This window comes from Lotus japonicus, chromosome 3, assembly GCF_012489685.1.
Source record: "Lotus japonicus ecotype B-129 chromosome 3, LjGifu_v1.2".
NCBI classification, from domain to species: Eukaryota; Viridiplantae; Streptophyta; class Magnoliopsida; order Fabales; family Fabaceae; genus Lotus; species Lotus japonicus.
The window spans coordinates 88972253-88994621 of NC_080043.1; the positions used below are offsets into that span (position 1 = coordinate 88972253).

General features: G+C 35.4%; 2 protein-coding genes across 4 annotated transcripts; both read left to right on the top strand.

Annotated features, from left to right (window-relative positions):
* Positions 1-1345: 1345 nt before the first annotated feature.
* LOC130747101 (NDR1/HIN1-like protein 1) lies at positions 1346-2303 on the top strand. Its single transcript, XM_057599935.1, has one exon. It carries the CDS (start codon positions 1457-1459, stop codon positions 2120-2122), a length of 666 nt encoding a protein of 221 aa, XP_057455918.1. The 5' UTR covers positions 1346-1456; the 3' UTR covers positions 2123-2303.
* Positions 2304-16364: 14061 nt separating this feature from the next.
* LOC130747103 (5'-3' exoribonuclease 3-like) lies at positions 16365-21615 on the top strand. 3 transcript variants are annotated; one of them, XM_057599936.1, is made up of 23 exons: positions 16365-16616; positions 16693-16798; positions 16874-16950; positions 17037-17228; positions 17375-17494; positions 17586-17648; positions 17822-17869; positions 17946-18116; positions 18205-18282; positions 18415-18564; positions 18651-18791; positions 18943-19038; positions 19161-19256; positions 19360-19430; positions 19515-19643; positions 19729-19805; positions 19912-19952; positions 20060-20134; positions 20238-20365; positions 20539-20643; positions 20733-20814; positions 20940-21019; positions 21096-21615. In XM_057599936.1, exons 1-23 carry the CDS (start codon positions 16461-16463, stop codon positions 21454-21456), a joined length of 2643 nt encoding a protein of 880 aa, XP_057455919.1. In that variant the 5' UTR covers positions 16365-16460; the 3' UTR covers positions 21457-21615. The 3 variants fall into 3 exon arrangements, with proteins under 3 accessions (XP_057455919.1, XP_057455920.1, XP_057455921.1); XM_057599937.1 differs by having other exon boundaries at positions 16366-16616; positions 18654-18791; XM_057599938.1 differs by lacking the exon at positions 16365-16616 and having other exon boundaries at positions 16726-16798; positions 16874-16948.
* The last annotated feature ends 754 nt before the right edge of the window (positions 21616-22369 follow it).

The window sequence follows — 22369 nt, forward strand, 5'->3', positions numbered from 1 at the left end:
TAGCCTCACTCGCTGGAAAGAAATGATCCTTAGCTTGTGTGGGCCAAAAAGGCCTCATTTAGTACATCAATTTTCAAGACCATGTGTAATAACAAAATTGGGATGTGGATGATAAGCTTTTCACATGCATATACACATAGCAATTTGTACCAATTAACCAGAAAAGGAGAAAGCTTTATTGGAGAATCCTAAACAAAATTCATGTATAGTTCACAATGTCATAAAATAGATCGTAAATCAGAAAATTCAGGCCTGCATTTGTCTAACTTGTAGGGCAAGTCAAATTTGGCACCAAGCTGTTTGTTTTCACACACTTAATGATCATCATGTCCAACCACTGTAAAATAATTAAAAAAATGTAGTCAAATCTATGATGAGTTGATGACTATCTTGTATATATGCCCCATTGATACTAGATCAAATATAGTAACTATATAGATGTATATATTTCAAGCTGACACTAATTTCCTTATAATAAAGCAGCTATAGAAAAACTTGGCTTCCTCCTAATAACAAGTGTAAAAAAATTCTGTGTCTATATATTGATTAAATCATCAAGTCAGTGTTTTCCAAAGTCAAGCATATTGCTCCCGACATTTCTAACAATGGCATGTACTCGTTTTAATCAACACATCAATTGTATACAACAAAATCATTAATGAAACCATCCAACTGGCTTAATCATGTGCTACTGACAACGACTGACAAGTTATTTCTCATAAATGTTCAGACTTCAACTTCACAGTAACAATTCAATCGCTGTCTGCAAGCCTGAGCTGCGCTTTTTACTACCATGCAATACCTTCATTAGTAATGCTAGCTAGTGTCATTTTATGTATTACAAAGCTGGATCGATTCTATATATATTACACGTCACGATATTGATATATATGGATCGATGTTTCCAGGATTGAAATAATGTCAAAACATTAACAAAAGAAAACAATATTTTAATTAAAACATTATAATTTGATTTTTAAATAAAAATAAAAAGGCAATTTGGTTACATGTGTCTTCATAGTATCATGTCGTATGAAGAAAAATTTATTAAGAGCGACATATTCATTTAATGTCCGAACCTCAAATAATTGATCTTATAATTATTGATTAGGGTGGAATACGCACCTTAGGGAGAAAAAGACTCATTACATAAATAAATTTACCAAATCACCCCATTCAATAACATCATACTACCAATTTGCCAACTTAAATATTAATCATTTTTAGTTACTTTAATTTTGAAAACTAAGGACCATTATAAATTAAACCCATTTTCTTTTTTCTCTTTTTCACCATGTCGTGTCGGCCTATATATAATACAAACTTTCTCCAATAAGCTAGAAACTCTAAACTAACACATTCTCTAAATCATTGAGTAGAGAGCACTCCCCATAGTCCCATACCAACCAACCACCCACCAAACCATTCTTTCAGTCACTAACAAGCCATCATCACCATGTCCACAAAGGACTGTGGCCACCACGACGAGGGCCGCCAGATCCTCCGCCGCATCCTCGCCGCCGTGGTAGCCTTCATCTTCCTCATCCTCCTCATCATTTTCCTAATATGGATCATCCTCAGACCCACCAAACCCCGGTTCATGCTCCAAGACGCAACCGTCTTCGCCTTCAACCTCTCAACTCAACAACACACTCCTCCTCTTTTAACTCCCACACCAAACACTCTCACACTGACCCTCCAAGTCACGCTCTCTTCCCACAACCCCAACGCGCGCATCGGCGTCTACTACCACGCGCTCCACGTCCACGCCTCCTACCGGAGCCAACAGATCTCTCTCCCCACCGCCCTCCCCAACACCTACCAGGGCCACAAGGACTACGCCATCTGGTCGCCGTTTCTCTACGGCGCTGCCGTGCCGGTGTCGCCGTACACGCTCAACTCGCTGCAGCAGGACCAGGACGCCGGCGTGGTTTTGGTCAACGTTAAGGTCAACGGGAAGGTGAAGTGGAAGGTCGGGACCTGGATCTCCGGGAAGTACCACATCGACGTGAGCTGTCCTGCGTATTTCAGGTTCGCCGGAGATCACGGCGGTGGGAACGTCGGAGTTGTTGCTCCGGCGGTGAAGCTTCAGCTATTGCAGAGTTGCAGTGTTGATGTTTAGTGATTGTGAACTAGTGTAAGCGTTAACTATATTCGTACATTTTATCTCCATTTCATGCACTTCTTTTCTTTCTTTTTTTTTTATTTCCATTTTTTTCATATTATTATCAATTTCAAGCTTATTCACTGTTCTAAGAGATTTAATTAGCATCTACATATAGAATTCACGATTTGAAATCTTACATGGAGGGAGATATAAAGTGAATGATATCATCAAATCTTACATATTTGATGTTTTACTTAATGGATGGATCATTTCATGCAAGATGAAAGTATAAATCTAAAAATGAAAGTGAGTATTGATTCATTCACGTAACATTTTTTTTTATCTCATTTTCACATACATATATTTTTTTATGTGCTCTTATTACACTATTTATATTTCTTATTTTTTTTCTCTTCATATATCTCACTACGTCTAAGTGAAAGGATTAACGAATTTTTATGTAGTTCATTAGGTGTAAGTGTGTTTGGAGCGTCAAGTCAATGAAATAAGGTTATGAGATGATTGGATTAATCTTGTATAATTAAAAAAATTATGTTAATTTTTTTTTGAGTGTTGTATATTTTGATTGAAGATAATAAAACAGGGTTATCTAAATCATCCAAGACAAATGCGAGTAAGATCATCCTAACTATGACGATTCAATAATATTTTGACATGTATCTTATAATTTTAACTCATGACACATGTTAAAATATTACTACCTCTGTTCTTTATTAATTATGTTAAGAGTAAAGAAACACATACATTAAGAAGTGTGATTACTTTTGTTAATTTTCATAACAAAATTATTTTTTCCCTTGTTTTACCATTTACTATTTAAAATGCATTTTATCTTTCTTCATTTATATGAATCCTTTAAAGATATTACTTGAAAATACATCATTTAATGCTCTCTTGAAATATTAAGTGGATCAAAACATGATTTGTTATTCTGAGTTTTATTTTAAAGATTTTTTTCTCTTCTAATTTGTCAGTGAATAAGGAAAATTACTATAATCACTTCACTCAATATTTATCTTACGTATACCTAGTATGAATTTAATTTACAAGAATAGTACCCATTATATTACCCGTACGAACCCTAATGCTTTGTACCATCTGAACAATTTCCTTTTCTTTTACTTTTTTCTTTTAAGAAGCCCTCTTTTTTTATATAGTTCCTATAGTTATGGCAAAAATATGACCTTAAGATATATACATACTCTTGAGCTTGTGTTTGTCATGTGATTATTGTTCAATTAATAAATTAATACTCAAAGATCACCTCCAATTTCAAATTAAGTAGACCACTTTTTTGTTTGTTTTGATAAGCAATTAAGTAGACCACTGTCTACCTCCATTCGATCGCTTGAATTCCATGGAAACTTGGGTCACATCTACGTGGTTGACCAAGGTCTCTTGTTCTTTGTGAAGCACACATTGGATCCTAAATAGAAAAGGAGAAATCTAATCATGTACTAGTGTGTAGAAGTCTTGCTATTAGATTTTCATTGAAGATAAAAATAATAAGAGGGGCCAATTTTTTTATATTTAATTGAAGTTCTATTAGTTACTCCGTAATTAGTTTCATCAATGATCCATAGCTTTAGGATCATGTCTCTATTCACAAAACATATATTTAATTGCAGATCTATTAATTAGTTTCATCAATGATCCCACAGCTTTAGGATCATGTCCCTGGCCTGTTCACAAAACACAAACCAACAATGATCACGTTGATGAAAACCTAGATTTTTGGGGCGACGACAAAAAAAAAATTTAAAAGAAAGATCTTAATATTAAGATAATAAATAAAAAATCATGCGAATAAACCTCTTATCAAAATATATAAATGAGAAGAAGAGCACGGCCTCAATCCTCATGTGAATGTTCTTGCTATTATTTTATCCTTCTCGCGTATATAAGCATATTGTTATTTTAAACTTAAGATTTAATTATGTAAACTTATAAGACATAAATATATATATATATATATGAAATGTAGAAGTTTAAAATCCATTAGAAACATCTTAATTAATATCAATGCTAAGGCCTAAGAACGTAGATCTCAAATTCTTTAAAAATTTGAAGGTCGAATAAATATTTATGGGACCACATACATGAGGAAATAAGATAGGCATGATTAAATGCACGTGGGTGGAGTAAGGAGAAATATATATATTCATGGTGTTTTATTTTACCTGAAACTTTATGAAAGTTAGTTTCAGTGGATTCTAAAAGGAAAGATAGATTAACTCGTTCCACCAACTTCCACTTAATCCTCATGGGTCTAGTAGCTATATATGATTCTTTAATTTATGAAACTAGGTGATTTTTTTTCTATTAAATTGATCTTACAATTGTAATTAATTTTAATTTGGGTGTGATAAAATTCAAATATTTTTCTTAAATTGTAACTCATATGATCGAATTTTTAACTTACAAATTCAAACAATACTCATTTTTAACTGCAATCGACACCTATTAGATTCACATGAAAAGTATTCACAAATAAGGTATGGTAGAACTTTGAGGAGTTCTCCATTCTCTTTTAATTGCGTGATCATTGCAGCATGTGCCAATGCCTATCCTCCCTAGATCGTTTCATCATTTATTGTATCCCATGTTGCATCAGCAAATAGGCTTGTTGCCAAGAAACAATACATATGTAACTTAATTTTTGTTAATAGGTTAGGTAAATATTAGTTGTTTGTATAATTTTGGTAGATTAGTTATTTTTCAAGGTTCGAACCCTGGACCCTTCACCCTTTATCCCACCCAACATTTATTTCTCTAACTCTTACCACTTAAACTATCATTTGGGGATATATGAAAGTCAAGAAGAAGATTTTGAATTCAAACAATCTCACACAAATAACCAATCGAGGCTAAAGATCTATACTCAGTCTCAGCTGAAAACATGGTAATGGTTTGCTTCCTTTTAGACTTTCATGAGATAAGAGATTCTGTTAAAAGTCTCACATTGATTAGATATATGGCTAAAAAATGTTTATAAATTAAAGAGCAACCTTCAACTCTTAAATAGCTTTTGTGTTAAACTGGAACTGGCCCAGGTACCGGTCTAGAACAACAAGTCAAAACTAGGTGAACCGGTAAAAATCAGTCAACTTGGTAAAAATCGGAGTTCACGAGATATTTTTTGTTTTCTATTTTGGGCTGGTCATCTTGGTTGGTTGGTTGGCCCAACACCAAAATATGTTAAAAATATACTGGATTATGAAAAACTTATTTTTGTTTTTTTCGTTTTGGGTTGGATCAGCACGCAAATGTGTCAAAATTATGGATTTGTGTTTTTCATTCAAATTAACTTATATTGTTATTATTTTGACCAAAAAAAACTTTTATTATTATATTTTTTGAAAAACAATATTCTTTAGTTCATACGAACTTACGGTTAAACTACTATGATCACTATCCATTGAACCAGTGCTTTTTTTCCCCTTAAACCAATGCTATAAACGTTGCTAAATCTCCAGTAGGATCTTAAAAAATATTGATAAAACCTGTTTTTTGAAAATCATTTGTCATATATTTCAATGAAAATCTTGTTGTTTGAAAATGTTATGTTCGAGCCGTGAACATCCACATCATAGTAATTGTCTTCTAACTTGTAATAGAATTCACCAGCAAAACACTTTGCTAGGTCATTGATAAGATTATGTATGGTATATGTCTCTTGAGGTGTCTGTTGAAATACTGACCAAGATAGTAACTCTTGGAAGCATTATTCTCCTACGTTTTCCTTCTCAAGTGATGAGTTGTATAATAACATAAAATCAATGATCTACTCATTATCACTATTTCTTTCATACACGATTTATTCATCCACAAGTGAAGTCGTGGTTGAAGCTAGTGGAGATGGTTTACTTTCATCACCAATACCTATCTTAAGATCTTTGTGCTCTAATATAGACTCTGACTTGTCAATCGGCTCACCAAATTTTGATTTAAGTTGTTCAGCAAATGAATTGTGATGAGAAGCTTGAACCATGATCTGATCTTGTACCCCGGGATGACCTCACAAGTTCCACGGAAGCTTCCGAAGTAATCTCATCCAAGATATCAACAACATCGTATGCAACTTGTCTAATCGTAGCAACCCAATATTTCAGCGATGGATTAAGAAATAGATTCACATCAACGTCAGAAAGCATAACATTGGCATATATCAAAAGCAGTCTCTCTATCTCTATAAGTGCATCATCAAGGTGATTGCGCCAAATGTAGTTTAGAAGCTCTTAACGAGATATCCTTTCGAACTGAATAATAAAGATTCCATAGAGAAATTGACTTATCACACCAACCATGGTGGAAGTCGTAAGAAAGTGTACAAGCTATTTCTCTCTAAAGTGATGAGTTGTATGATAACAGAAAATCAATGATCTCTGTTTTACTATGATTGAATCATAAAGGTTTACGCCAAAAGAAGTATAAACAATGAGGAAAAACCTTTATCAATTAGCATATTTGCTAATAAAAGTGTCTCAAGTTGTGGAGCAGACAAGTCTGCTTGAAGAAACCGAGACAGCTTGTAGCACTCCTTTCGTTTCCAATTTTTTAAGATACTTGAAAATGCTTTGAGCAGGTGTAATTAACTCGAGATTGCTACAATCTTGTTAGTGAAGATCTTGAAGTTTGGGGAAGGGGATAAAGGAAAGGAGGTGATAGAATCACAACAACTTGTAAACCATAAAACTTCACAGCCAGGGTAGGAGCGAGACCGTTGCAAATTTTGAGGATTAAATAGTAGTATATTCTAGCACTCATAAATTTGAAGAGATGTTAGCATACTTGGGAGGCCATCCCTAGAGATGGTGGCTAGAGACAAGCAATGTCTTCTGGCGAGTTTTTGAAGACATTCATTTCCTTACATTTTTTTCATAAGATATTAATAACTTGAATGCATGACAAACATTCATTTCCTTGCATTTTTCCAAGGTGAATCTTCTCAGCTTGTCACAACCCCTCAGTAAAGCCTTCACGCCACCGTCAAGTGACAAATCTGTTATTTCCTCCTGACGGTTTCGTAAGACAAGGCAAAAATCGCAAAGTTTTTCAAGTTAGCACCAATCTGCTCTAGAGATGCATTTGTAATGTCGAATACATGAACAACCATGTACTCAAGTTCTAGGCACCCCTGTGACAAGGCGATTAGTCCTCTCTGGGAAACTACATCTTCTTCATCGTCACCTCGTTCAATTCTGAGCCTTTTCGGCCTCTTACAACAGCGAGCAAGTACTTCTAATCCTCTGTCTCCAATTACATTTCTTGACTCAAGGGCTTCCAAGTTGGGGCACCTTTGGATTAACGTACAATGATCCTCAGTATCGAGCATTGCATAAAAACGATCTATTTTTCTCAATTAGGCTGCATAAGGGAACACGATTGGTATTTCATTTTTTCCAATATATGTCAAGTCCAACCGATTTTCTAATTTGGCCATGTTTGTGAATTTTATGATCTTTAAGGATCTGAATGAGTCATTTACATTTCTACAGAATTCTAGACTCACCTCCTTTACCTTTCTCATATTTTCTGGGGCGAGTTTCTTTAAGCAGGACAATTCTCGCAACCAGGTGTGGGAACACCTTGCTAGAGAATGAAAAGTTTCTCTCAATCTTGGAAATAATGGAATTGGATCAGTGAGAGTTTCACATGCATTAATACGTAATTTTTCTAAGGAAGGAAGTTGGTCGGGTAAGTTGTTTGGTTGGTCGGGTAAGTTGTTTGTTTGGTCGGGTAACCTCATACTTGACAATTTTTTCTCATTTGAGCATGTTTATAAATTTCATCACCTTTAAGGATCTGAATAAGTCATTTACATTTTCATAGAATTTTGGACCCACCTCCTTTACATTTCTCATATTTTATGTGGTGGGTTCTTTTAGGGAGGACAATTCTCGTAGCTATCAAGGTGTAGAAACACCTTGCTAGAGACTGAAGAGCTTCTCACCCAATTTGGAAATTTATGACATCAAGAATTTTGGATTCAAAGTGTTTTCACATCATGATGTAACTCTAGCCCATTGAGTACACACTAAATTGACTTTGTACTTTATTAGTTGTAACCATCCAGTTGAATTTAAGCATGTAAATAAATTTCTTACTCCAAAACCTTGCATTTAAGGCTTCCCTTCCATTAGTTATATTATATTCTGCACGTTCAGAATTATAAGGGTTCCATTGAGTTTTAAAAGCTCTCTTAACTCACTAACTTTTGATTCCCTATCATTATTGCTAATAACAAAATTAGTCAACACTTCACCAAATCCCGCGAGCATCCCTGTTGGTGTCGGGTCAGCCCTGATTGGGGATTGGTTCATCTTGAGCATCTCTCTCATTTTCAGTTTATAGGTGAATGCATATCATAGGCATGAAGTCATTTCCAGATGAAAATTTACTTCCTAGTTGTATCATCTCTTTGCGCATTAGCATAATGCAGAGTCTCAAGAAGCTGGACAATAAGGGTTTTCAACATCTAAATTCTCTTAAAACACAATCACTCGCAATTCATTGTTGTGACAAGCTAAAATCTTTTTGTGAATAAGGGCTTCCTGACTCAGTAAGATCTCTCTATGTATCCAGAAATGCAGAAAGTTGGCTAAGACCTTACTTGGGTGACTTGAGTATGGTTTTTTCTATACTCAATAACTGCCACTAAGAACGAAAGTATAGAAAAAATGGTTAAGCATCATATTAGTCCCTGTCTTTGTATCGCCGTCTGACCTAAGTCCCTCCCCGGAAAAATTATTGGAAAAGGTCCTTATCTTTATAAAACGTTTGGAGTGGGTCCTCGCCGAAGCTCGGAACTCCGGCGAGTGCTTAAATGGCAAGCTGACTGGGTTAAGTATGCTGACATGAATTTAAAAAATTAAATATTAAATTAAATTAATTAACAAGTCAGAAATTCAAAGTTTGATTTAAAAATAAAATAAATTAACAAATCTAATCCAAATTAATAATCTCTCTGAATTCCCAAATCTTTCTTCTCCTCTTTTCTTTCTTCTTTATCTTCTCCGTTTTCTTCTGACTCTCAATTTTCTTCTTTTACTGTTCTTTTTCTTCATCTCCTTCAAGTCCAACCCAACCCCAAACCTAACCACAACAGAACCCTTTAGATCAGAGGAGAAGGATTGGAGGAGGTTGAAGTCCTTAGATCTGTTTGAAGAAATAGACAGATTTGGGTGAGATCGAGATGCATCTTCGTTCCCATCTTCATCCCCATCACAACACCCACAGCCTTCTCCAGAACCAGAGCCCATTCCAAAAAACAGAACCGAAACACAATTTCTCTTCCCAGATTTGTCTCCACCGCCACATGAACAATGTCTCCGTCGAACTCGCTGCGAGTTCGGCGCTCTGAACCTCATGTTCATGCACAGGAACACGGAACCCTCTTCACCCACCAACAAAATCAGGACCAGCGAAGGAGAGAGTTAAATCGCAGAGACTCAGAGAAGAAAAAGGCGAACCAGAAAGAATCTATGTTGTGGATACCTTTGATTCGAGTTCTGGGAGAAGGCCACATGCACGCCGTCGTCGGAGCTTCACGAGGTGGAGTTTGGTGACGGCGGCGCTGGGTTAAGGCAGCATGAAGCAGCAGCGATGAAGGCAATCGGAGGTGGTGGCGTGTAGAGCTTCAGATCGGAGAGAGAGAGGTGGCGATGGCACAGACAAGGTCTGGAGAAGAGGAGGTGATGGTGGCATTCTCAGCTTCTGGGACAGAGGTGACGGCGGCGCGAGGCTCACCGTGCAGAGGTTTTTAATTTGGATCTGGAGAAGAGGAGGTGATGGTGGCACGCACAACTTCTAAGATTCATTGCTTTCCTTCCATCTTTGATCTGGAAATTTTGATGGCAAAACAGAAACAAAGATCTGGAAAGCTCGTAACCTAATTCACCCTGAACTCTCTCGTTGTAAGCTCGCAGGCTTCTTCCTTCAGCGCTTTCCCACACTTTCACCCACCAAAAAGTTTCAATCTTTTCTCAATCTCAGACAACCCACTATCCGCAATTTTCCTCTAAATTCAAGCCACCCCACTTCCTCGCATATTGTTCATCTGGGTCATCATCAAATGGATCGAATCCTTCAGATGAAGTGATTCTTCAAAACGATATCTTTCATAGTTCATACTGAAGTCACAACCCCCAATGTTCCTTACAAGGGTTTGGTTTTGATGAAGATGATTTAGGGTTAATTTGGGGGAATTTGTTTTTTATTAATTAAGTTAGGGTTAGTTTTGATAATTGTTTTTATTTTTGTTAAATAAATTAAAGTTTCTTATGATGTGTTATTTATTTTTATTTTTTAATTTAAATCCATGTCTGCTCAATTAACCCAGTCAGCATGTCACTTCATCATTCGCCGGAGCTCCGGGCTCCGGCGAGGACCCGCTCCAAACGTTTTACAAAGATGAGGACCTTTTTCAATAATTTTTCCGGCGAGGGACTTAGTTCAGACGGCGACACAAAGATATGGACTAATATGATGCTTAACCCTAGAAAAAAATACTCCCTCCGTTCCTAAATAACTTACACTATTTTTTATCTGCCACTTTACAGAGTTCAAAAGAGCATTAATTATATTTTACCAATTGTACCATTCATTTATTGGTGGTAGAGAGATTGAAAAGTTAGAATTAATAAGAGGGATAAATGGTATAATATAAAGTTACATAGTACTTTTAATAAAACAAGAACATTAATTATTATTTCTTAACAACCTTAAAGTGTCGGTTATATAGGAACAAAGGGAGTAATAATAACACGCAGCTCACCAATCTCTTCGCGTTTTGCGAAGAGATAAAAACCTCCCTCCGTCCCACCACCCAAACTCTATCTTCTCTCTTGTCTCCATCAACCAAACACTCAATTTTCTCATTCCTCTTCCTAACTCTATCTCCCTTAACTCTCTCCTAACAAACAAATCATTTGCATTAAAAATCTATAAATTGGTGAATAAATATATATATATATATATATATATATATTATATATATATATATAAGAAGAGTTTGTGCAGCCTTGAGGGCAAATTAGGAATTCAATACTCTATTGCACTACAATTGAAATTTCTCTATGGATAATTTAGTAAATTTTAATATTATTAGTTAGAAAACAAATCTTGACCATCGAAATCAAAATCGGCCTTCAATCTCGGCCGTTTATTTCTTTTCTTTTCTCCTTCAGCATTACGCTGGAGCTTGCACGTTTTTGTTCTTTCACCTTCTCGCTTACCCAAAAAACCTTCTCGCCTCCCGTTTTCATTTTCCACCTCAGCTAGCTTGGTGGTTGGGGCAAACGCAGCCACATTTGTACTGGGGGTTTATCAAATTGGCGGTTGACTAAGCGTTGGAGGATAACCAAGAAGACGCAGAGGAAGGGAACCGCCAATGCAGTCATGGAGAGTGATAGGGAGAGATAGAGAGGGTTCGAAGGAGGAGGCCAAACCTCTTCGTTCGCGGCCGTTGCGCGCTCACCAGGATGAAGGAGATGGATCCGAGGGGCTCTAGTTGTGCTCGCGTTTCCTTCTTATTTTCCCAGAATCATTTAGTTGTTGTCTGGATTTTCATCTTATTCTTCCCTAAATTCATTCATCATTCTTATGCATGCTGGAAAATCAAATCTGCCATCTCTCTTATCAGAACTATTCAATTACTTTAGATCTTATTGTCTGCTTCTTTCTTTTAGACTTTGCTATTTCAGGTATTGTGTTCTAATTATCTCACTGCTATTAGATGCTATCAATCAAAGGTAGACTTCGGTTGGGCCGCTGAAGAATGGAAGCAAGATTGGATTCCGCTGCCATTTATCTATTTTTTCATTGATGTTTCGTAATTGCTTTACCTCTTTTCCACAATCTGGGTAAGCTTTTGATTCATTGATGTCTCTAAATTTTTTGTTTGGGTAGGTAATTTCAAGTTATTGGGTCCCTGTATTGAGTAATCACAATAGTGAGAAAAATTCCATAACTCATCGCATAGTTATAGTGTTTTTTTTTTTACCTGTCATCTCATTTTTATTTGATTTTATTGGCAAAACACTGAATAATCATCATTAACCGATGATGATGATTTCATTCTTCTCAATCCTAATTTCTCCAACATTTTCCTTTGATGCTGTTGTTCCAAAGGGAGTTTTGGTCAACAAAAGCAACTGTGGCGTATGTAAACTTATCTTATTAGGTATTAAAGCTCCATTACATGTATATTTTATTTCAATTAGTTATAAATATTGATTGATCCTAGAATGGGTTTATATTTATCTTTATAGTATGGTTCTATAAACCATTGATCTGTTATGTTATTTTTCAACATGGAAAGTATGTGGTCATTCCTTATAAGCTTATGGTTCCGTCGGTCAACTCGACAGGGTAGAGCAAACTTGCGCAGGAATATCAAATAGCAATCAGTTTGCCAGACCAGTACCTCAAAAGTTGTTAAGCACCCTAAACTTTCTGTAAGAGGGAATAATTATGTACTAAGTACCCTTTTGAGTCTAAATCATGTGCTGCTGATTTCTGAACTCATTCTCATTATTTTTTCGCCTGATATAAAGTTTCATGAAAAATAGGGAAAACATCCAAATTTGAGTAAAATATATTAATCAAAGCAGAGTTTATCTCATTAAATTTGATTTTTTTGATTAAATTAAATTTCTTACTCATTATAGTAGAGGTATTTTCATTTATCTGATCAGCTTTATCAGCTTACCCATCATGTGTGTTTCCTAGACTCCTGAGTTTACTTATTCTAACTTATGTCTCTCACCTGTAACTCCCTTCCATAGATTTCTCTCTGGCAATGAGGCTTTTCACATAAACCATTCTCAAATTTGGGAGCAATAGTGACATTGCTATTTTGGGCACCTTTGTGGCTTCAATTGTAACTGGTGTCTTGGTGTAAGTTTTATTCCCCCACCCCCCTTTCCCTATTAAATTGGTAACTTTTACACTTATTAGTTATACACGTATCACATTTGGGTGGTTTATTAGGATTATTCTTTTCACTATTTATGTTTTTAACCTCAATGCTGCAGTTATCTTTGGGGGTGATTGCTGAGGAATTTCCTCACATATTGTTACAGTAAGTATGTAATTTATTTATGCCAAAAACATGGGATTTAAGTGTTGTCACTGCTTTAATTCATTTTATAACTCAAATTTATGTATTGGTATTTTTAGCTTTATGTTTTTTGTTATACACAGACTCATTTTATGTTTTTCTTGCAGACAAACTCTCTTTTGTTGGTATATTTTCTAACTTGGAAATTGAGTTATTAATCTTTTACACACTGAGCAAAATATTCTGCTGAGTTATCAACTGAAGGGCACTGTGTGATGAGATATACTTTGGTAATAATTAACTATGGCATGATTAGACACTAATTATCACATTAGGAGAATAGGAGGAGAGTCAAACATGTTCCATTTGAAACTGCATCATAGTAGAGCAAATTTGGAGGAAAGTGAGGTTATATGTATTTTTTAGGCTTAAATGCATTTGTTGCCCCTGATGTATCGCCAATGTGCAAAAGACAACCCAACTCTATTTTTGTCGACGTTTGTACCCTCAATATTTTGAGAAAGTATAACGAATGCCCCTCCGTCAGATTTGACGTTAAAAAACTAACGGAGGGGCTGACGTGGCTTTTCTATTTTATTTTTCTTTTATTTCTTAAATGACACATCATTAAATAAAAACCAGAAACTTCAAAACGGGTGGGGGAGATTCGAACCCAGGACTTGAATGTGGCAAAACACACACTTTACCAGTTAAGCTACTCAAACAATTAATAATGTTACGAACAAAAATTTATTTATATCATGTTTATTCATCAAAATACATAAACCCATACAGTTCTCACTATTTCGTATTCATCTTCATCCAAACACCACATGGCTTGATTCTGCAAACACCATAGACATAGTACTGAAACTCTGGATAACTGGTCTCATGAAATCTAAGTAACTTTTTTAATACAACCCAAAAACTTCTGAATTACTGGTTCCATATATGCAAGGTTTTTGGATGAAAAAGAAGAGATTAATTCCATGCATATATAATGTAATCTAATACTAATATTATTTAAAGCATGAACATAAATAACAACAGCAAATTAACCATGGCAATTTTTACTATATGGTACAACAACCATTCTTCACCATGAAAGCTAATTTCTTCGAAAGGGATTCCTCTGAGCATATCCCTGTAACGGAGAAAGAGTCCATCCTCTGCAACTTCAGCTGCTTCTTAAACCTGTTGATGAAATCATCAGCTCTCGCATCCACCTCCTCATCTTCTCCCCACGACGTCGTCTTACCCTTCCCAATCGCCGTCGCCGGCCTCCGCCGCTCCACTGCCCCTTCCTCCTCTTCCCTCTCGCCTGAATTCACCCTCTCACTCGCCGATTTCATCATCTCCACATGACCCGGGTCCGGACCTGAATCCTCTCCCTCTCGATGCATCAATTCTGATCTGTACTGACGCGAGAAGCTCATGGATCGAACCCGCTCTAACACCGAAGGAGCCCGAACACGTGTCGACACAACCAGATCGGGTTGGATGTGCTCTGTTTCTGAAACTGCAAGTGCAGGTTGAGATTGAAAGAGAAGGAGAAAAAAAATGAAATGTATGATGTGATAAAAAATAGAGATAGGAAACTTTAAAAAAGTGTGTGAAATTATAATTTTTTTTCTTATTCTTTTAACCTGGCAAGCTGGTTCTCGTAGATAGATAAAAAAAAATACTTTTAAAATTCAAATTTGTATTTTTTTCTTTTACAGTTCCCATGAATATTTTGGTCAATCATTACTTCTTCTTCCACCAGACAAAATTGTTGTGGTAATAATTATCATTTTGTATTTTTACATTTTTTTTATAATTATTACTATAATATAACAGATTGTTTGGCGTGTCAGACTAGTTTGTTAGATGCTCGGACACAAATTTGGATTCAACTTTCTTCATTAGTTTATGCATCCTTGTATCAAGATGCTCTTAGCTAGTTTCAATTTTTAGTTTAATATTTTTCCTCTTGTAACTAAAAATGTAAGGGAGTATTTTGATCAAATCACTCAAAATGGCCCTCTCCTCGTATTTCTTTTCATATCATAAGAATGAAGTTCTAAATGGCCGATGATAAAATTTGAGTTAAGTAATCCATCATCCAATCACATTGAAGATAATTAAGTGAGTTGAAATTTTTATATTATATTTATTAATTTATTTATAAAAAAAATTTGATTGGTCCATTAGGCTGTGAGTTAGTAACACATGAGTCATTTAGAGCCAGTTTGATTTTTAGTTGGTGAATGTGAAAACACATTTACTCAACGCAACAAGTGCATTTTGTTGGCTGAATATGCATTGAAAATTGTAATCTCGAATTCCAATGCTTCAAACAGACTTTCTAACTGAAATCCAAACACGCACTTTACACAACTCATAATAATATATTTTGTGTGGACCCCACTATACATTTTCTTTTCTCTCACGGATTGGAAAATGATTCCTAGGAATGTTTGGGCCGAAATCTACATTCCAGTGTTTGGTAGCAGATTTGAAAAAAATATTCCCGGGTATCTTTCATTCCTGGGTAAGTCATATGCCCATCCAGAAGCATTTCTCATTCTCATGATGGAGAGGTGGGTAAGTTGAATCCTGAATAGAAGGGAATGAAATTTTTGGTGTGAAATCTCTGAATTGCCACTACCCACTACCCACTACCAACTACCCACTACCCATGTCTTTTACCGCTGGGTATTTTAAGAATTTTACTATCTATTCCCAGGAATATACATTTTGAACCAAATATATATTATAATTATACGTAAGAATATTAAAAAAAATTACCAAAAACTGATTTTGTGAACCAAATGAATTTTTTAAAGATGTTTGGGAATAACATTCCCATCATAACATTCCCGGGAACAAATACCTCCAAAGGAAAGGAGAGAGCTTATAATAAAAAACATCAAAGGAGAGAAGCTCACATTTCCAACCTTTTCTGTCGTTTAATTTTCCTTGCAACAAAAAAAAAACTAACCAACCGCAGAGATCATCATGCGAGATCCTCTAGAATTTCAACTGCAGTTAATTTGCTTGTTACCCGTGTTTGTCTAGCTTTGCCACTTCGATAAAAGCAAAATCTCAATGAACTCAACAGTTTCTCTCTTTCTACTGTGCATTTAATTAATTATTTTTATACTCTAAATCAAACACAGCACTCTATATAGTTACTTTACTTCCTGATAAAACTTCTCTTCATTGCTTGAAAAACATTGAATCATCAGAACACAACTTGAAAAACCAGAGTAACACACACACAAAGCTATGGGAGTTCCATCATTTTACAAATGGTTGGTGAACAAGTATCCCAACGTGGTGGGAAGCGCAACCCCAAATAGCAATGGGGTAGTGGAGTATGACAACTTCTACCTTGACATGAACTCCATAATACACCCATGTTTTCACCCTGAAGATCCAAACGTTCGTTACTTTCTCTTGCATACACTTTTCATATTTTTTTTTGCTATCATAAATTCATAACCGTTTATTTTTTCAGAGTTCACTGCCTTCAACGTTTGAAGAAGTGTTCAGAAACATGTTTGACTACATTGATCGCCTTGTTAACACTGTCAAGCCTCGCAAGCTCTTGTACATGGCGATCGGTGAGACAATAATACTTGTTTTTATATTGTTTCATACAAATTTGTACTAAGGAGATTCTGTGTTTTTATGCTTAGATGGTGTGGCACCAAGGGCCAAGATGAATCAACAAAGAGCAAGGCGTTTTAGAACTGCTAAGGACAATGAAATCCGTGTGGGTTTTTCATTATCAACTAATTAATATTTTTTTTCCTTAAAAAATCTGTTTTTTTGTTAATTTATTTTCTTTTGCCTTTATAGGAAGCTGAAGAAGAGAGGCTCCGCAAGAAATTTGAAATGGAAGGCAAACAGGTTCTTCCTAAACAAGAATCAGAAGTGTCAGATCCTAATATAATAACACCAGGAACTGAGTTCATGCATGAACTCTCAATGGCTCTGAAGAATTACTTCTCTTCAAGAATAGCTAGTGATTCATTATGGAAAGATATCATGGTATGATTTGCAATTCCGATTTCCGCATATGTTATTTTAGTGCTAAGATTGGTTCATTCACTCTATTTTTAATAATATTGATCATTGTTATTTTCTTCTGTAACAAGTTTAATTTTTCATTCTTTACTCTGTTGGTTTGTGCTTAGGTTATTCTTTCTGATGCTAATGTTCCTGGAGAAGGGGAACATAAGATTATGTCGTATATACGGGGACAACGTAACCTTCCAGGATATGATCCAAACACCACCCACTGCTTATATGGCTCAGTATGAAAAACTGAAAAATATTTTGATGATTTTGCTTATTCCTTAAAGTTTAGGATATATTGAAGCTCAAGCTTTTGATTTTGGAATGCAGGATGCTGATCTTATAATGCTAGCTTTGGCAACACATGAGCCTCATTTCTCAATACTAAGAGAGGTAATTTTGAGTTTTGACAAGATACTGGCTTTGGCTGTATATAATTGTATATAGCTTAATGTGGAAAATCTAGTGTGGACAATTTGCAACTGCATAAAGGAATTACTGGCTATTTGAAATCTTTTTGTACTACTGTGTACTAATATGATTCCTCAAATTCTTGGCATGTGCAGGATGGCCTTATTCAGGGTCAGGTTCCACAAAATTCTGCTAAGCCTTTGGTACAATTAAGAATTGATTTACATTCTACATGTTTGCTGTTGATATCACGAGTCTTATGGATTTTTATGTCTGCAGTTTTTGCATATTTGGATTTTGAGGGAGTATCTTGAGTTGGACATGAAGATACAAGACCCTCCTAAAAATTGCCCAATTGAGTTTGAGCGGATAATTGATGATTTCATCTTTATCTGCTTTTTCGCTGGAAATGATTTTCTTCCCCACATGCCAACTTTTGAAATTCGCGAGGTTATTTAATTTTTTTTGTTATCTGTAGTGGTTATAGAATATAAATTCATGGTCAGCTATGTTTATTTGTTTGGCTTGATCTTATCAGGATGCTATTAATTTGCTAATGTATGTGTACAAAACCCAATTCAGCAAACTCGGAGGGTATCTTGTGGACATCACAAGGGTATCATTGTTCTTAAGCCTTAACTCATTTTTAGTTTGTTTATTTATATCCTTTAGATTTCCCCTCTAAAATTCCAATAATTCGAAGACAATTTTATGAGTACTTGTTTTCTGTCTATGATATGAAAAACAGATTGGGGAAAAACATGCAGCTTTTGTCAAGTTATCCAGAGTTGAAAAGTTTATACTTATGGTTGGAGCTTATGAAGATAAAATCTTCAGTAAAAGATCCGAAAGCAGAGCAAAATATTTGAAGAAGCTTATCACTGATCATCAGCGTTCAGTAAGTTGAAATGCATCTGAAAATTGGATATCTGCATTAGTATTTACAGTAATCTTGGACTCATAGGACCTTCTTATTTCCAAAAGCAGGAAGAACAGAATGCTGCTAGTTTCTCAGATCTTGATGATGGTGGTACTTCTGATTGTGCTATTATTATTAAGAAGGCACCTGCAACAAAAAATTCATCCGGTTTTGTTGTCAATGAGGTTTCAGCTCCGTCAGCTGAAGTATGGTTATGCTTTGTGAATCTGGAGTTTAGTTTGTCTTCATTTATATACTTTTCTTGACATCTTTGATGGAAGATTTTCTGCTCCAACATGTGTTAATGGAGTTTAATGATGTACTATCATTGATAATTTTTTTGTTCCACATTATCAGATTTTGCAGAACACAAAGGATTTAAAAGTGGAATTGGACAAATGTATGAAAGATAAAGGTGACTTGTTTAAGAGTGGAGAGTTCCGAATTGACAAGGTACCTTCTAATTCTTTCCTAGTTGGATTTTTGTTGACTTTATTCTCTGATCAATGTATGTGAAGCATGATCGTCTTAAAGTCCTATAGATGACTAGTAAGTGCTTTTACCATTCACTTCAGATAAAACTGGGAACTGCTGGATACAAACAAAGGTATTACAAAGAGAAGTTTTCGGTCGAGGGCTCAATTGACTTCGAGAAGAAGCGAAAAGATGTTGTAAGTAGTGGTCCCTTTAACTTCTTTCTAAGTGGGTTTATTTTTTCTCTCTTCTTTTGATAATCTTTTGCCAAACATTAATGGTGGTGATGACATATTGCAGGTTGAGAAGTACACTGAGGGACTCTTGTGGGTTCTTCAGTACTATTTTTCTGGAGTTGCTTCATGGTCATGGTATGCCAATTATGTTAAAGAACTTTATTTGACTGTCATGCATTATAGGTGTGGAAAATGAGAGAATGAACACTCTAAATACAGGTTTTATCCATATCACTATGGACCATTTGCTTCAGACTTGAAGGGCATGGGTCAAGTGAAAGCAAATTTTGAGAAAGGTGTCCCCTTCTCACCTTTTGATCAGCTCCTAAGTGTTCTTCCTCCAAGGAGGTAACCTCCCTATGTTGTTTAATCTTCCTTATCATTGATTTCCAAATTGGCAATTCCTTACCTGGTTGATTTTACTTCTGTGTAGTGCTTATGCCCTTCCAAAATCATATTCAAAACTAATGATAGATGAGGACTCGAAAATATTACACTGGTATCCTCAGGGTATGTTTTTTTTTTTAATCTTGTTTGAAGTTTTTTATTCTGATTTTTTGAGTTGTGGTTCTTTGAACTTGGTTTCGAATTCTGATTGTTCTTTTTTGTTTTATAGATTTTGAAGTTGACACAGAAGGAAAACGTTACATGTGGCAGGTTATTTCACTCAAGTCTCTTCTAATCATTAACATGATTTTGGTAATGTTAATTCATGCGGGGCTAAACGTATGCTAAAGGAAAGAAATGCTTTGTGTCTCATTCAGGCTATCTGCAAACTACCTTGGATAAATGAAAGAGAACTTTTGTCTGAAACAAGAGAAATCCAAAATGGATTATCTGTAAGATAATCTTTGTTTACTTCCACTACTACACATGAATATTTTGAAAACTTCAATTGTCAGTTTTGTGAATGTCCTTTAATCTTCCCATTGTGTTTTGTAGCAAAATGAAAAGATTAGAAATTCAGTCAAAGTTGATAGCTTGTTTGTTAGAAGCAGCAGCAACTTGTCAACAAAAATATGTTCCCTTTCTACTGACAATAACCAATCCAAGTTAGAAACCAACATAAGGTTAGTCAATACTTTTATCTTGCCTAATTGTCTCGATCCTTTTTCTACTAGTACTACTTACTACTACTTTAACATCAGCAACCTTATGATCTCATCATATATTTTAGTGTTTGAAATAACAGCTAGTTCTGTTTTTCCTTTTTTTACTTTATGAATTCACCTTCTTTTAACAGCGACAGAATTGGGGGTATCATCAGTCTTTGCCTTGAGGATGTGGATGTGGAGAGGCCTAACTTGGGGATGGAGATTTGTGACAAAAAGCAAGAAGATCATGCCCTGTATGCTACAACAAATGTCCTTCATTATCAATTTTGAGCATTTTGCTTTGGAAATTTTCCTGTAATTTTGTTACTGATTTATGATGCAGGTGTGTCTATTACGAGTTGCCTGCTGGGGGTAGTAGTACCGCTATGCATCATTTACTATCAGGTGTGAACATTCCTACAAAGGTAAACTCCAGTTTCTTCTTTAACATGTTTCTAATCTAGTTAACTTTGCTAATTGCCAGTGTTCACTGGACATGGATTAAAAAAAAGTCTTTGGCTTGATATAAAAGATTTCAAATGTTTTGCAGACAATATATGAAAGTGAAATCAAGGAAACAGTTCTCTGGCATGAAAAACAGATGTACCAGACACATAACCGATTTGAGAGGTATACTGTTTATTTGTTCTTTTTCTTTCTTTTGTTGTAGGATGGTGAATCATTAACTGACAAAAGACAATTGTAGGAGTATTGCTTCCTCAAATGCAACAACTCCTCAAAACAGAAGAAGCTTTTCACTAAATGCACCTCCAGAAGTAATTTATAAAGGTGCTGGTGTTGGTTGGGGTTCTGGTAGAGGCAAGCCAAGCAACACTCCCACAATGCAAAGGCTTAATACTATGACAAATGAGAGAGTCTCACCATCCTTGTCTCCTAATCACCATCATCAAAGTTTGCAATCTCAGACAATGCCTTTTGGTAGGGGACGAGGGAGGCTTGGCCCGAATGCAAACAATGTAAATCCATGGAGGAGGGTTGATTCTAGTGGCAGTTCATACATGCCAAATCAACAGGTCTACCAAGTGAAAGATCACAATCGATGGTAGAAATTGCAGTAGGGAAAACAGTTGTCAAATATTTAAATGGTTTTAAATCTGTGATTTTTTGTTTAGGAAAATACTACTACTTTGTTCAATTTTTTTGTGGTGGAGCTAAACTATGTTGTTAGTGTTTGTTTATTCAAATCGACTCCGTTCTCTTGTTCAGTTGTGTGTTAGAGCATCATCATCTAAAAACTGAGTTTCTACTTTAAATTTTATATCATGTTTCACAATTCTTCATAATCCCAAGTCATCTACACCACAACAATAATAGTGAGTGAGTGACCTGTAAAACTCATTATGATTAGCGCTGCCAACTCCTATTAAACAATTAATCACGCATTAATTATTTCTCCAACTATATAACCCATTAACCAAAAAGTGAGCTTATCAAACAATTAGCATAATTTTTTTTACTTATTACTTATATTATTTAGGTGATCACTTTTTTTTATTAATATTTATGATAAATCTGTGATTGGGTATTGGGCTTTTGACACATAATGAAGGCTAAGGGCTAAAACCCGGCCCAAGAAGCTAGAGAGGGGCACATGCAAAATGGTAAGCAAAAGCAGTTGTCAACGTCTTGCTTGGCCTGAACAAACACGTTACTAATTCTAGTTCTACAGCAAATTATTTTTTCCTTTTAAATTGGAAACACGTTGCGCCATCGTGTAATGATTCATGTCAACGTAACGTAAACTAACCTTTATCATTAGTTCATTACACACAAGGCGCGCATTTGCCAATTTCCCTATTCGAAACCACTTTAATTTTTTTAATTTATTAAATAAATTAAGGAATTAATTTGTGTGCACGGAAAGAGTTTTATACACGGGTAAATAGCTGAATTCCTAAAATCTTTAGTCCAGGATTCGATCATGAACAATGAGTATAAGCAGAGGCGGACCCAGAAATT

Bases quoted from the DNA above. Each gene is read 5' to 3' on its own strand.
- LOC130747101 (XM_057599935.1), top strand. From the start codon at position 1,457: ATGTCCACAAAGGACTGTGGCCACCACGACGAGGGCCGCCAGATCCTC.
- LOC130747103 (XM_057599936.1), top strand. From the start codon at position 16,461: ATGGGAGTTCCATCATTTTACAAATGGTTGGTGAACAAGTATCCCAAC. The intron at 18,117-18,204 runs GTTATTTAATTT...TGATCTTATCAG, and splicing joins CAACTTTTGAAATTCGCGAG to GATGCTATTAATTTGCTAAT. The intron at 19,953-20,059 runs GTTATTTCACTC...TGTCTCATTCAG, and splicing joins GAAAACGTTACATGTGGCAG to GCTATCTGCAAACTACCTTG.